The sequence below is a fragment of the Chrysochloris asiatica genome, unplaced genomic scaffold (assembly GCF_000296735.1).
Source record: "Chrysochloris asiatica unplaced genomic scaffold, ChrAsi1.0 scaffold00140, whole genome shotgun sequence".
Taxonomy (NCBI): domain Eukaryota; kingdom Metazoa; phylum Chordata; class Mammalia; order Afrosoricida; family Chrysochloridae; genus Chrysochloris; species Chrysochloris asiatica.
In genome coordinates, this window is record NW_006408658.1 from 8,945,401 (window position 1) to 8,961,206 (window position 15,806).

Sequence of the window (15,806 nt, forward strand, 5' to 3'; positions counted from 1 at the left end):
TTAGTCCACAGGTCACTTTTCCCCATATTTCTATGTAAGCTCTTCAGTGTTCTTACAGCATTTTTTATGGTCCTTATTCTTCAGCTAGGTCAGCCCAGAGCAGGTGGGGGGCGTTGGCCAGTGCTATGAGGGACTGGATTACTTGGTCAGTTTTGGTTTCTGGCTTCCAGTTTTCAGCACTAATTACTGGCAGGCAAACCTGACCCTTTTCATCAATGTCTGGGTGGCAGATTTGTTGTAAATGTGATCTTCAGTAGTTTGAACAGGTACTCTGTTGGAAAGTTAATTTTGATTCCAAAGGCCATGAACAATAAGCCCTTGCCAAGTCAATAAATTAGCTTCATCAACATGGATGTTAAGGTAGTTTCTCATCCCACATTTGCAATTTCTTCAAGCTCCTTCATCAGCCTCCTGCTGGCCCACCATTCTTTCAGTTTGGAAGTTTCTTACACAGTGAAACTTAAGTCTTACTATACAACCCACCGGTCATGTTCCCAGGTACTTTTTTTTGTTTTAAATGTTTTATTGTGAATTATGTGATAGTTTACGTGGGAGCACATTAGTTTTACGCTCATTCTATCATATATTGTCTTATTGCCATGGTTACAATCCCCTCCATGCAATCCTTCCCCGTACCCCCCAGGTTTTCAGCACACAGTTGCTCTCCCTCTCTGGATCTAAAGTCTCCAGCTGCTCCATCGCTCCATGTCATCATCTCTGCCTCCATTTCAGGCATTACTGCTTCTCTGGGTAGGTTCAGGCTTCCACCTGAGAGTATTACTCATCAATAAAGATACAAAAAGACATGAATACCCGCCAAGACTGAAACTTAAAGGAACACATGAGCAGGCATGTAAGCTTGTGGACCACATTGGTCTACTGGTGAGTGGAAGAGGGGAAAGGCAGCAATGAAGAAATGGGCTGAGTTCAACCCCAGTCCATTGAATCCCGTTGACCTGGAGATGAGAGAGAAAAGAGGAAGGGCTGGTTGGTCCAAAGTGTGGTGAGACCCGAGGACACTTGAGCCCATGGACAAGGACACAGTCACAGAGGGCTAGAGCTGAGAGTGAAGCATCCAGCTGATATGAAGTGAGGGGAGATGCACAAAAAAACCCAAACTTACAGACAGTACCCATTTGACCTTGCCCTCAATGGCTTGATAATCAGAACTTGACTAGAGGAAGACAAAAATAACAGAGTTTTTTGATAAAGTAAAAAAAGGTAAATTGCTACAATTTCATGAACTTGACCTATACTCAGGAGGTACCATTTCAAAATACCAACAGAGAGGAAAGGAGTCTTTCACATAAAGGATCATTGTTATCTCCTCTGTATACATGGTAGATAGGGATGGGCAACTTTGACATTGGCTACCTAAAATGAGGGTGTGATAAAGGCTCAAAGTGACTGCTTACAAGGTTTCAAGAGGGAGTTTAGTTTAAGAGTGTGTGGGGAAGACAGAGTCCCCACAGAAGAGTTTTCATCTTGTCTAGATGGGTCTGGTAAAAAAAGATGGGGATAAGATTCTTATTATACGATAGTTAATTGCAACTGTCACAATTGTAAAGGTAAAAGTTTCATAACAAAAACTGGGTTGTAGTTAATCTTACAGTCCAGAAACAGAGGACCCTAGGACCATCAAGGGAGAAGAGCACAAGCAGAATGCAGGACCCTATCCAGAGAAGCAGCGACACCAGAAATGGAGGCAGAGATGGGGACATGGAGAGAGGAAGCAGCTGAGAATCTAGATTCATGGAAAGAGAGGGACTGAGAGCTGGAGGCCAGGAGGCAGATGAAAGAAGAAGGAGAAAAAAAAGACATGAATAAACTTAAATGCATACTAAGTGAACGAAATATGGAAATACTGTATTATCCCAAGTATATGTGACATTTTAGAAAAGGCACTTTAACAGTAGAGAAAATAGGAATCCCCAGGTACTTAGGCACTTGAATACCAACCAAAGGGTTGTGTGTTTAAACCCACCTAGGAGATCCTCACAAGAAAAGCCTAGAGATCTGTTTCCCAAAGGTCTTGAAACCCTTATGCAGTCAGTATAGCTCCACCCTGGAACACATGCGGTTGCCATGAGTTGTAATAGACTCCCTGCCTTCAGCAACTGTTGTTTTTATTAAGTGTCATCAAGTCGGTTCCGATTCACAGCAATCCTGTATAGGGTTTCTGAGTAGTTGGTGGGTTTGAACTTCGGGTAGCAGTCCAGTACTAACTTTTGGTTAGGACACCTCTTGGTTTGTAGACAGTAAGATCAGTTGCCAGAAGTTTGAATGGAGTGAGGGAGGGTTGAATAGATGAAGCACAAGGGATTTTTAGGGCAGTAAAGCGTAGGGGTTACGAATCGGGCTGCGAACCGTAAGGTCAGCAGTTCGAAACTACCAGCCGCTCCGCGGGAGAAAGATGAGACTTTCTACTCCCGTAAGGATTTACACCCTCGGAAACCCTGTACAGGGTCGCTATGGGTCGGAACCGACTCGACAGCACTTAACAACAACAAATCTATTTTGGTGGTTATGTGCCATGGAGTTGGTTCTGACTCACAGCTACTCAGGGTTTCCAAGGTTGTAAATCTTTATGGGAGCAGATAGCCTTATCTTTCTCCCATTGAACAGCTGGTAGGTAGTTTCGAACTGCTTACCCTGAGTTTAGCAGCCCAAGTGGAAAATTTATCTAGTACTCCTCAAAACTGCCAAAGTCATTAAACACAAGGAAAGCCTGAGAAACTAAAAGCTAAGAAGAGCCTAAGGACACATGAATAAATGTATTGTGGAATTCTGGATAGTATCTGGAACAGAAAAAGACATGTAAAAACTAAGAACATCTGAATAAATTATGGATTTTAGTTAGTAATAATGTATCAGTGTTGGGTCATTAATTTTAACAAAGGTACCATCCTAACTTGAGATGTTAATAATAGGGGAAACTGAGTTTAGGGTATATGCAAACTCTACTATGTTCTCAATGACTCTGTAAATTTAACAGTTCTAAATAAAATCAATTATATAAATGAAACAAACAGCGTTTGAACCAGGAATTCCACTCCTAGGTACTCAACAGAAATAAAAACCTATGTCCGCATTAAAAATGTATACATAAATGTTCATAGCAACATCTGTTGAAAATGGAAACAACTCAAGTGTTCATCAATTGTCAGGGAGCATGAGGGAGCTTCAAAATGTTTGTGAAAAAAAGGAATAAGATAATGGAATTTTTCCACTAACTTTTAAAAGCCCTGCTGTATATTCATACGATGAAAAGGAATGAAGTACTGGTATGTGGTACAATCTTGAAAATATGCTCAGTGAAGAAGCCAAGATTTAAAAAACAAAAACACACACGTATAGTTTCATTCAAATAAACTGTCCAGAAAAGAGAAATCTGGTAGCAGATAGTAAATTAGCCCAGGGCTGGGGGGTAGAGGTTGAGGTAAATTGAAGAAGCGATTACTAATGGGCTTCTTTTATGGTTGATGAAAATGCTCTAAAATTACGGTGATGGTTCTACAACTCTGTAAATACACAGAGACCCACTAACTTCAACACTCTGCATGAGTGAACGGTAAGCTATGTTACTTGTATTTGGTTTTAATCGTTTTTAAAAACAACACAGCTAACTCATAATTACTGGTTACATGCTAAACGCTTTTCCCTAAGACTAGGAACAAGATAAGGCTGTCTATTTGCATCATTTCTGTTCAGCATCCTACTGGAGGTCTTATATAATAAAGCAAGAAAAAGAAACAAAAAGAATTGGAAAGGAAGAAGTACAACTATCTCTATATGCAGATGACATGATTGTTTATGTAAAAAAAAGTAAGTAATCAACTAAACACTACTAGAACTAAAAAATGAAAGAATCGAGTTGAAGTTAATACGGAACAGTCTGTAATATGTCTTTCTGCCAGGAGCAAACTAGAAAATTTAGTTAAACAAACTATAATACACCATACACCATAAAATGCTTAGGACTACTAAGTTCATATTGTTTTTGTTCTCAGCACTTTAATTCTTTTTCTTTTTCTGGAATTGCTACTGGATGATAACACTATCTTTACGTTTTCATTTTTCTGCTTTGGATTGGAAGAGTTCCTCAATTTAAAGTTCTATTTTAATCAATGGACTCCATTGTACCATTTGTTCAATGTATTCATCATTTCAATGATATTTTTCAAACATAATGCTTTTACTCGGTTATTTTATGATTGAGTAGATTGCTAATATCTTCCCTTATCTATTTACCAGGATATCTTTAAATTCTTGGTTGTCTTTTCAAGTATGTCTGCTTCCAATGATATCCACTCTCTTTTCTGAAGTTTTTAGGTATCCAACCACTCTGGCTGGTTGAGTACAGATTTCCCTAATGGTACAGGCTACTAGTCTAGTAAGAAATTCTAGGTAAGAGTCAAAGACCAGATTGTTAATAGTGTTCAAGGAGGGCATCCCACCAGGGTAACTAAGCAGTTACCATGGAGTCCATTTATTACTCGGCTCCCGGCAACCCAGCGTGTGCAGAGTAGAACTAACTGTTCCACAGAGTTTTCATGATGGTAATCTTTTGGAAGCAGATTTCTAGGCCTTTTTCTGAGATGCCTTTAGTTGAGTTCGAAACACCAACCTTTTGGTCAGTAGCCCAGCGCTTAACTGTGTGCACTACATAGGGATTCCACCAAACAGTACTTTTTGTCAGGGCCTTACCTTTAACCCAAGCGATTCTTATAGGAGGCAATCTCCCAGTGTCATAGTCGAAACCAACCCAAATCAAGTCCATTGCTGTTGACTCAATTCAGTGAGGGTAAAGTGCCCCATAAGTTTTCCAAGACTGTAAATCTCTGTGGTAGCAGATGGCTACATCTTTCTCCCATGGAATGGTTAGTGGGTTCAAACTACCAATCTTCTGCTAAGTAGTGAGCACTTTAACACTTGTGCCACCAGGGCTTCTAGATTGCTCTGAAAGGCAAAGGTGGAGTGTGAAATGTCAAGGGCAGACCATTACAGAACTATTCTCATCAACTTCTCACTTTTATCAGGGCCTTTTTACTGCCTTATTATTATCACCTGCACTCACAGCTGGGTCTGGAGCCGCCATTTCTATAGTACAGGTATCAATTATGGTTATTACCTCTGTGGCCTCCACTTCTATAGTGTGGAGGCCAGTTATGATTGTCCCTAAACATAGGATGCCCCATTTTCCTGAAAAAGGGAGAAATGGTGTATGTTTTTGTCTTTGTGAGCTCTTTGGTCTATTGTCACTACTCCATTCTGCTTTGGTAGTGAGAAAGTAGGCTGTTTTCCTATAAAACTTGATTTAAAATTCAGGCAACAGGTGGAATTTGGCTAAAGGTCAATTTTCCAACTCCTATCCCAAGGCGCTCTAGTATTAAGTACTTAACTGTTAACTGCAAGTTCAGCAGTTCAAACCCCCTAGTAGCTCCTTGGGAGACAGATGAGGCTTTCTGTTCCTATAAAGATTTACAGCCCATAAGGTCACTATGAGTCAGAATTGACTCGATGACAGTGGGTTTAGATCCCAAGGCAAAGGTGTGGTGGGGGAGTGCGGAGGCAAAAGGAGAACTAAAATGACTTTTCTTGATATATTCTATTAATGCCTCTACCAGTAGCCTTCTCTCTCATGTTACAGTCACCCTGCCTTCCCCTTAACAGCTGAAAACTGTCGTCTGACTCCCTAGGAGTTACTCACTTTTGTTGCTTTCCTAGATTTCATTTTATTGTTGTTGTTAAGTGTTGTTGAGTTGCTTCTGATTCATAGCAACACTGTACAGGGTTTCACAGGTGCAGCTGGTGGGTTTCAACTGCTAACCTTGTGATTCAAACTGACTTTATGTTCCAGTGCTTATATTACAGCTTCACATCATTTTGTTGTTGTTGTTAAGTGCCGTCGAGTCAGTTCAACCCATAGAAATCCTGTATAGGGTTTCCAAGGAGTGGCTTGTGAGGTTGAATCGCTGACCTTGTAGATCAAACCAACTTGGAGTCCAGCACATTAACCCACAGAGCCACACCAGGACTCCATTTTATTAAAGGATGCTAATTTACCATCTTGGCAGGAATGGGAAACCAAGTCAACAATTGTTTTCTTTATATATTTTTGGCAGAAAAATTATGTTTATTAAAAAAAAAATCTGGAATATAATCATACTTCACTGCTTCAGTTGAAGAATCCCAAGCCACAGACAAATACTAAAAGCACATAACTGGCTACTTTCTTAAAGATACATAAAAAGAAACAAATGCTACAGTATAGGAAGACACTTACCCCTTATCAGATATCACAACTCCTTCCAAATAAAGAATATGACCCATCTGCCATATTGAATTGATATTTATTTCAGGACATGCCATGTCAAAATAAAACAAAGAGTCAACCCTTGCCTTTAACAATAATATTGCATTATAAAAGCACTTAACAACTCCATCCTGTCTTTGAGCATAAGTTACTGGTATGTGGGCTAATAATTATCTGAAAGCATTTCTCTATTCAGATCAATAATCCAAGTGCTCTCTGAATATTACAAGGTGACAATAAGTGGAGGAGGAAGAAGAAAAAGATGGGAATAAGGTTCCCGGTTAAAGGGTTTTGTTGCAATGAGAAGATGAGGAAGTATGAAGATATTTTTATCTTTTCACCTTTATACTGTGTTAAGTAATGCTTACAACATAAATTTAGCAGGATTTTCCTGAGCTATAACTCAGAAGTTTTCCTCCTGCAAACAATGTATTTACAAATGTGTTTATTAACTTACACAGCAACCTCACAATAACTAGTAAAGGTTAAAAGGGTATACTCCTAGTATATGTGTTTGCAGTGTTTTAAAGGAAATACATATTGCCATGTTGATCAAGCTCTAAATATTCAACAAAACTTCCAAAAACTGATAGTAGTTTTTTAAAAAAGGCAAAAGAATAAATATCACCAAAGAAAAGGTTGATCATAGCTTAAATATAAAACTAAATCACCAGTTAATTAGCCAAACTATACAGCTCTAATAAAAAGCAAAACCAGCCTGAGCAACCCAACATAAAAAAATGCTAAAAATAAGGCATAAATCTGCATTAATATTAAATTTTATTTCCATTCTCTCCTTCCCCTCCTCTATGTATGCTTTTTTTCAGATGTGCCTACAGGGGCTTATAAAAAAAAACTGTTTCCTTCAAATGTCCTGAGTAAAGTATCTATTATTCTGCTTAGGGTTCTTTTGTTGGTGAGATTTAGTTATCACTGTTTCTATTGGTTATAGTAGCTTTGATCATGGTGCCCAATTAAAATTCTTTCACTGGTTCTTCTTAAAGGAATTTAACTTCAGTGTCTTGCCTGCAGAGCAGTTTTTAAAAACAAAGAAAGCCCAAGAGAAATCTATTGCTTTAAAAGTTTTTTCTGACAAATAGAATAACTCTAACTTGACAATTTATAAATCTTGGGAGAAACAGTCCATTGGAACTTGGTGATTCTTACAATAAAGTATTACAAAAAAATACTTAACACCTATACTAAAGCATTTGTTCATGTCTCTCTCCCAGAATCTAATAAAGCACATGTGAAAGGGTCATTTGTTTGGGTGAGAAATACATTTATGTTCCTCTACTTATAAGTACCCAGTATGTTCATTAGGAAAAATTTTGAATATGCACCAGAACCCTTTTCTTATTTAAGCACTAACCACCAAGATAGCTGAGTTCTGACCTCAAAGAAGGTCAAAGTAATTTATATCAGTGCTGAAGGATTATTTTGGACATTTTAGCCCAAAAGGCCTAAAGGAAGTGGTATTCTTAAAATTGGAAGGATAATTGCAGTGGGCTTGGTCTTGTTGCTTCTCTGCTACCACCTGTTTGCTTTGAGGAATGGAAGGTGAGGAATAGGGTACAGGGAGGGAACGGCAGAGGTTGAGAAAAGCAGGGGAAGATCAGGAAGCAAGCAAATGCGCTGTGAACAGACTGCTCCTTAACCAAGCCACACGCATACTGTTGAGATTTCCATCATTTTGAAATACATTATCATAACATTAAAAAAGGAAAAAAATGTTAAGAAAATGTATCTAATTTTTAAAGTTACCACTGGAATATGCTGAAATCTTTTGGCTTTTTGTAAAATACAAATAATGAAGACACTGACTTTTTTGTGCTTGTGAAGCTAATAGATCATCTCCACGAGACAGGCAGCAATGATGAATTGCAATACGTTATTACTGAAAGGAAAAGGTTCAAGCCAATATTCACACTGCAGTCAATGAAAGAGTAAGGGGCCAAAGCCATGAGCTTCTGGAGAAGGGCTGAAGATATCACAAGGAATTAGCAGGAACAGCCTCCTTCATTGACAGGTTGCTCCTGAGGCTTTTCCAGTTTTATGTCTATCACTGAAACAAAAGTTAAGGACTCATAAATGGAAAAGTGCAATTCTACTGAACACTGACTTTTTTGGTAAGTCCCTTATATTCCTATTTACTTCAGAGACTACACAGTCACTATTTCCTATGAAGTTATTGCACCATGTGAGAATATGGACTAAACTTGCAGAAAGGGTCAGAATGAGTTTCATGACTATTCACCAGAATCTATGCTAAGGAAATTATTCTATAGGCACAAGAAACCATTTGGAGATAACACTCCTTATAGAATCATCTATAATCACAATCTAAAAACAGCCTAGATGAGAGTTCCAACAACAAAAGGAGAATCTAATAAATTATGGGACTTTAACTCAGTAGAACACTGGATGCTATTAAAAATAATAAAGGCTTTGAAAACAAAACAGTCGTAAGTGCGAAGAGTCAAATATAAACTTCTAACAACTCTATGGCTTAACAAAAATGTCTGCATATGGAAAAACAATGCAAATATTAAAATTCAAAGTCCTTTAAGCCAACTAAAATTAGATGTGCTTCATTAAGTATGTTCTGTAAGAGGCCATGATAAAGCTTCAGACTGAGCTATTTCCTGACTATGACAAATAAAAAAAAAATCAAATGTTACAAAAAGCAAGAGAGGAAGGGGAAAAAAAGCACACTGTAGGGGAGAAACCCAGAGCCAACAGGATGTAAAATTAAAGAGACTGAGATTGTAAGATTGTAAGACTGAGATTGCTCGTTAAAAAGCATGCAAACAAAAATGACCCCTCACTGATTAAGTGAAGTGAGCAGCAGGTTGTAAAAGGTGTGCTTAGATAACCATTTGCAGTAAAAAATCTCTGTGCATTTATGCTTCAATTCTTGGCTGTAAAAGGCAATAGCGCAGTATTCCTTAGCCAACCACATGGGGCTCTAAAGACAAGAATTAACAGTAAAACTTTCTGATGAAACAAAAGGATACTGTCTTCTCTGCTTCTGTCCTGTGTGCTTTCCATTCCAGGCAAAGCTGCTGCAACACGTCGGAAGAGCTGTGACAAAGAAAGAAATATAATAATTGAGAAGGAAATTTTAGCAAATAGTATCGAGTAAATGTAGATAACCACTGGATGAATTTGAAGGATATGGCTCTCATGAGTTATCTCTCACTTAGCATCATGAGCATATTCAAATGTCTACTGCTTGTAGGATAAGCACTGGACTGTAAGGTCAGTTTGAACAGCAAGTTCAGCAGTTCAAACTCACTAGCTGTTCCTTGGAAACCCTATACAGGATCTCTTTTGAGTTGGAACCAATTTGACAGCATTTAACGGTAACAAAAAAATTGCTCTAATGAATATTACACGAAACGCAGTATGTTGCATAAAAAGAAATGAAGACATGTTCGCTGCTTTCCAAGTAGTGAGATAAAGCATGAACAAACAGTTATGAAATGAGCAAAAATTGTATATTTACTTAAAAAAATAAAGTATTACAAGAACTCAGAGTAAGAACAGATCATTCCTTTAGTAAAACTGATAGAGACTTTTCTATTTTTCATAAATGGTTAGGTTCAAAAGTGAGTATATGTGAGGGGGCTTCAGAAAGCTTCGTAGAAAAATGGAATTAAAATACTTATTTTTCTATGAACTTTTTGAACAGTAAAAATCAATTTGGCCATAATTATTGTTGTTAGGGGCCGTCGAGTCAGTTCCGATCCACAGTGACAGACCCTCTGCACACCAGAATGAAACACGCCTGGTCCTGCGCCATCCTCACAACTGTAGTTATGCTTGAGTCCATTGCTGCTGCCACTGTGCCAGTCCATCTCATGATTATCCAGGAAAATTCCTTAGGAAAGTACCAGGTTACAGAGTAACACCATCTTTCAAATCCAATAGAGCTGGTATTTCTTCAGTCACTGGAGTAAGCACCAGTAGAAGTGGTTGGCTTGATTTTGAGGTATGATATTACAAAAAATATCTTGAACAGGAGAATCACCTCAAGTGGGGTAAAATGTTCACTATGAAAGACATGTGGGAACAAAATCAACAGAAGGAAAAACAGATTTATGCCTCCAATCTGATCCTAAGCACAAAATGGCTTAATTTTCCAATTATTTCTCTTTTGGTTAGGAATGCAGTGTAGAAGTTAAAAATACGTGTGATGTAATTCCCTTGTGTCACGTACCTACTTAATTGAGGCACTGTCTAAGCCTCTCCAGAGACGAAACAATGAGCAAGATGTAGTTTTTTAATTCAGTGAGCTCACAAGACAGACTTAGACAATTCCCTATGCCACAATGTGATGAGTGGTATAAACCAAGGAAGGACAAAATACGAGGAATGCACAATGCAGATGCAAGGAGGCCCTCAGGAGGCTGACAAATATCTTGAGGATGTGTTATGTGAAATGAGATTAAAAGCAGTTTTAATACTTCACTGGACTGTAAAGCATATTGTGCAAAAGGGTGAGAATTTAAATGCTCATTATTATTGTTAAGTGGTGTCAAGTCAGTTCTGACTCATAGCAACCTTGTATAGGGTTTTCAAAGAGCAGCTGGTGGGTCTGAATTGCCAACCATGTGGTTCACAGTCCAGTGCTGATCCTATAGAACCACCCCAGCAAGTTCAAATGCTCCACAAACGTTGCTAAATTAAATTAAATGAAATTGACAAGGAACAAAATTAACAAAGCTAGAGGGGAAAGCTGCAATAATAATTAGAAAAGATTCCTGGTGTGGTGCTGTAGAATAAGCACTGAATTGTGAAACACACAGTCAACAGTTCAAGTCCACCAGATGCTCCCCAGGAACCCTGTACAGGGTGACTATGAGTCAGAATTGACTCAATGGCACTTAACAACAACAAAGATTAACTGGTAGATCTTGTAGTCAAACAAAAACACACACAAGGAAACTGTCAAGCTTCCATTATCTACACAAAGTTAAATATCTTACTGAGATACAGATAATTAAAGAGGTTGCAATTTCACAACTTTTCTTGTTTCTCTTACTTTTACCCTCAAGAAAGTTTTCTGGAAAAATTAAGGTATGAAGTCCCTCTCTCTTGGCCAGTGATAAAATATGTCATTTGATTTCTTGACTGCTACTTCCTCATATAATCCAGTTTCTCAAATTATTTGCTAAGCATACAGACTGAATAAGTACAATGAAAGAATAAAACCCTGGCACACACCTTTCCTAATTTTAAATAATTCAGTGTTCCCCTGTTCTGTCTTAACAACTGTCTCTTGTACAGGTTTCTCATGAGCTCAATTAAGTGTCCTGGAATACTACTTCTTCGCAATGTTGTACATAGTTTGTCATGATCCACACAATTGAAAGCCTTTGTATAGTCAATAAAGCACAAGTAGACATTAGAATTTTGTTTTAGATTATCTAGTAGTCTAAATTTAGGTTATTTCCATTCCAAAAGAATGGAAATAACCTAAATGCCCATCAGCAAGTGAATAGATAAAACAAAAAACTGTGGTACACACTCATGTATACAACACAACACTACTCAGCCTGTAAAAGAAATGAAGTTTTGATACATGCTACAATATGAAGTTGTAAGACTTTATACGGAGTGAAATAAGTCAATCAGAAAAGTACAAATAGTGTATAAGTACATTTATATAAAAAGACAAGAAAAAAACCAAACCCTTTGTTAGTGGTTACATGGATGGGAGGGAGGGAAAAAGTGGGGATGGAAATAGAGCCAATTATTTGAAGCGCTGTAAATAAGCTGTACACCTGTAAAAAGTTAACTGGTTAAAAGTTGGGTGATAAGTATACTTACAACAAGGATGGACAAAAATAAAAAGAGTAGTTGCTAAAGCTCCTTATGTATAATCAAACACCTCAAGGGATTTGGTTGCTTGGTTTGGAGATTTAAAATCATGATTAGATGGGACATCCCAGTTAATTGGGCTAATAACATACTTAGTACTTCTGTGCTATCTCCTAGTTTGTTGTATAGTACTTGGAGTCTTAAAAACTTGCAAGTGGCCATCTAAGGCACAACAATTGGTCTTCAAATGCCTACAGGAACAGATGGAGGAGTCAGGAATAGGATGGGAGATATGGAAATGTGTGCCTCACTGCCTCCATGAAAACTGATCTATTTTGCCATGAGATTGTAACTGCATGGCTGAACGGTGCCTGACTACCATTACTGAACATTTTAACCAAAATTACCATAGAATAATCTAGATCAAAAGGAGATGAGACCTTGATAACCAGCAGTATGACGAGATCTGAGGAGTCCTGGGCCCAGGGGCAGGGACATGGCCTCAGAGGACTAGAACACAGTGTGAAACATCCAGCTAATATAAAGAGAGGGGGTATGCACAAGAACACCCACACTTGCAGATAGTACCCATTTGACCTGGCATCAATGGCTGGATGATCAGAACACGACTAGAGGAAGAAAGAAGAGGGAAGAGGAAAAAAAAGGGAATAACCCACTATAAGTGGATGATCTTGACCTATGCTTGTGGATGCAGTGTGACAAAGGAGCAGACAAATCTCTACAGTGAGGATCATTCCCACCCCCCTTGGTACACAGGGACAACATAGAGGGGGAACTAAAACATTGGCTACCCAAAATGGGGGGACTACAAAGGCAAGAAGTGACTGGATTACAAGCTTTCACTAGGGAACCTAGCTCCAGAGGATACAGGGAAAGATAGAACCTCCACTGAATTGTTTCCAACCTGTCTGGATGGGGTTAATAAAAGCTGAGGGGAAAAGGACTCCTGTGGTTCAATAGGCAATGATTGCAATCAGGTCTGACAATGAGTGTTGGAAAGGTAAATGTAAATGTTTGGTAACAAAAGGAGGGGAGTGGCTGATATTGCAGTCCAGGAGCTGAGATCCCTGGAACCATCAAGGGAGAAAAGCAAAATGCGAGACAGTGTCTGAGACAGTGTCCAGAGAGGCAGTGACACTAGGGATGGAGGCAGAGGCAATGACGTGGCAGAAGGAGTGGCTGGGGACTCTGAACTCAGGGAAGGAGAGGGGTTGTGTGCTGGCGGCCAGGATGCAGAAGTGTGGGGTGTACCATTTGGGTGTCTGATGATGAATGTGATCATAGCAATGAAACAAAGAACGATAGGATGAGTGTATAGATAATGTTCACCCATGTAAACGAAAACATAATTCACAATAAAAACAAAATAAAAAAAAGGAGAAAGCACAAAACAGATTTTGAAATTCTCATGGATTCAAGAATTTCCTGCATGAACCCCTGTAACTATTGCCCTGAGATAATTTTTAAACTTCATAAATAAAAATATCCCCTAAAGTATCCTTAAAAACAATTTGTTGTTGTTAGGTACTGTCAAGTTGGTTCTGACTCATAGCTTACCTTATGTGCAAGAGAACAAACAATGTCCAGTCTTGTTCCAACCCCACAATTGGTGCTATGTTCCAGCCCACTGTTGCAGCCACTGTGAGAATCTCATTGAGTGTTTTCTTCTTTTTCACTGACCCTCTTAACAAAGTATAATGTCCTTCTCCAGGGACTGGTCCATCCCAATATCATGTTTAAAATATTTGAGATGAAGTCCCACCATTTTTGCTTTTAAGGAGCATCCAGGCTACACTTGTTCCAAGACAGACTTTTTGATTCTTCTAGGAAGTCCATGGCACTTTCAATATTTTTTTCCAACAGCATAATTCAAATGCATCAATTCCTCTTCAATCTTTATTAATTGTCCAGCTTTCACATACATTTGAGGTAACTGAAAACACGGAGGCGTGGGTCAGGCACACCTATTTTGTCTACAAAATCCTTGAATACTGCAACTCAAGGTTTAAATTTTTTTCTTAAGTTCTTTCAGGTTGGGAAATGTTTAATGTGTTCTTTCCTTTTGGTTTTCTAACTCCCAAGTATTTGCACTTCTATCATAAGGCTTAGTGTTCTTGAGTTACCTTTGAAATTTTCTGTTTAACTCTTATACTTCTGCAGCTCTTCCAGCCAGTTAACTTCTCTACATTCAAGAGTAAATTTCACTCCACTGAGTAGTATCCAATCTGTCTGGACGGGGCTAATGAAAGGAGATGGGGATAGCACTCATGTGGCACAGTAGTGAATAATTGCTATCAGGACTGATTGTGAGAGTTGGAAAGGTAAAGGTGTACATTTTGTAGCAAAAGGAGGGGAGTGGTTGACTTTGCAGTCCAGGAGCAGAGGTCCCTGGGACCATCAAGGGAGAAGAGCGAAGAGGGGAACCCTACCCAGAGAAACGGTGATGCCAGAGATGGAGGCAGAGACGATGATATGGCAAGATGGAGTGACTGGGGACTCTAGACCCAGAGAGGGAGAGGAGCTGTGTGCTGATGACCAGAGGGGCAGGCTTGCAGGGTATACAGTTTGGCTGGTTGATGATGCATGGAGGGGATTGTAACCATGGCAATGAAACGATATACAACAGGATGACTGTAAAGCTAATGTTCTCTCATGTAAACTATCACATAATCCACAATAAAACATTTTAAAAAAAGAGTAAATTTCAGTCTTTTCTGACATTCATTTTGGACTTTTATCCCCTGTCTTTTCAATGATAGTTTGCTTTCTTCATATATGATATGCTTGTTGTACATGTGGGAAAGTCCAAAGTTCAGGTCAGATGAACCAAGATCAGCAGGTTGGATGACAAGGAGGCAGGTAGGTCCAGGAGGCCAGAAGGCAGGCTGCTGAGGACTCCCAGGATCGGTAAGTAATAGAGCAGATCACTGGCTCAAGTACAAAGAACTGGAGGTCAGAGGACAAGCCAGATGCAAGATCAAGACCCAGCAGAGAGCAAGCAAGTTATTCCTGAGTGTCTAATATATTGGAAGCAGGCCACACACCTGAGGAAACATCTTTTCAATTGATTGGCTACTCACACTAGACCTCAAACTATGAGAATCAATCCAGGCCCAGTCAAGTTGACACAAAACCTTGACTATCATAGACATCCTCACAATTATTATTAGAACCCATTGTTGCAGCAATTTTGTCAATCCATCTTGTTGAAGATCTTCCTCATTTTCATTGACCAAGCATTATGTCCTTTTTTCAGACACTGGTCCCTTCTGATAACATGTCCATAGAAAGTGTGACAAAGACTCACCTTAGCTTCTAAGGGGCATTCTAGCTGTACTTCTTCCAAGATAGATTTGTTCATTCTTTTGGCAGTCCATGGTACTTTCAATACTCTTCAACACCACCAAAATTCAATTGTTCTTTGTTCTTCCTTATTCACTGTCCAGCTTTCAGACATGAGGCAATTGAAAATACCATGGCATACCTTAGTCTTCAAAGTGACATCTTTGATCTTTAACATTTTAAAGAGTTCTTTTGCAGTAGATTTGCCAAATGCAGTATGTTGTTTGATTTCTTGACTGCTGCTTTCATGAGTGTTGATTGTGGATCCAAGTAAAATGAAATCCTTGACAATGTCAATCTT

General features: G+C 38.8%; 1 protein-coding gene and 1 pseudogene across 3 annotated transcripts in view; both read right to left on the reverse strand.

Moving 5' to 3' along the window:
- On the reverse strand, positions 1-5,098 carry LOC102839497 (annotated as a pseudogene).
- A 1,236-nt stretch (positions 5,099-6,334) lies between these two features.
- The window catches only part of RAB6A (RAB6A, member RAS oncogene family), a 100,555-nt gene continuing 91,083 nt past the window's right edge, over positions 6,335-15,806 (reverse strand). Inside the window, exons 7-8 of one of the 3 annotated variants that reach the window (XM_006870280.1) lie at positions 9,334-9,400; positions 6,335-8,381 (exon numbers count right to left, since the gene is read on the reverse strand). In XM_006870280.1, coding sequence (XP_006870342.1) covers positions 8,317-8,381; positions 9,334-9,400 — 132 coding nt within the window. In that variant the 3' untranslated portion in view covers positions 6,335-8,316. The remainder of the gene's footprint in view (positions 8,382-9,333; positions 9,401-15,806) is intronic. The other 2 variants (XM_006870281.1, XM_006870282.1) reach the window with 2 other exon arrangements.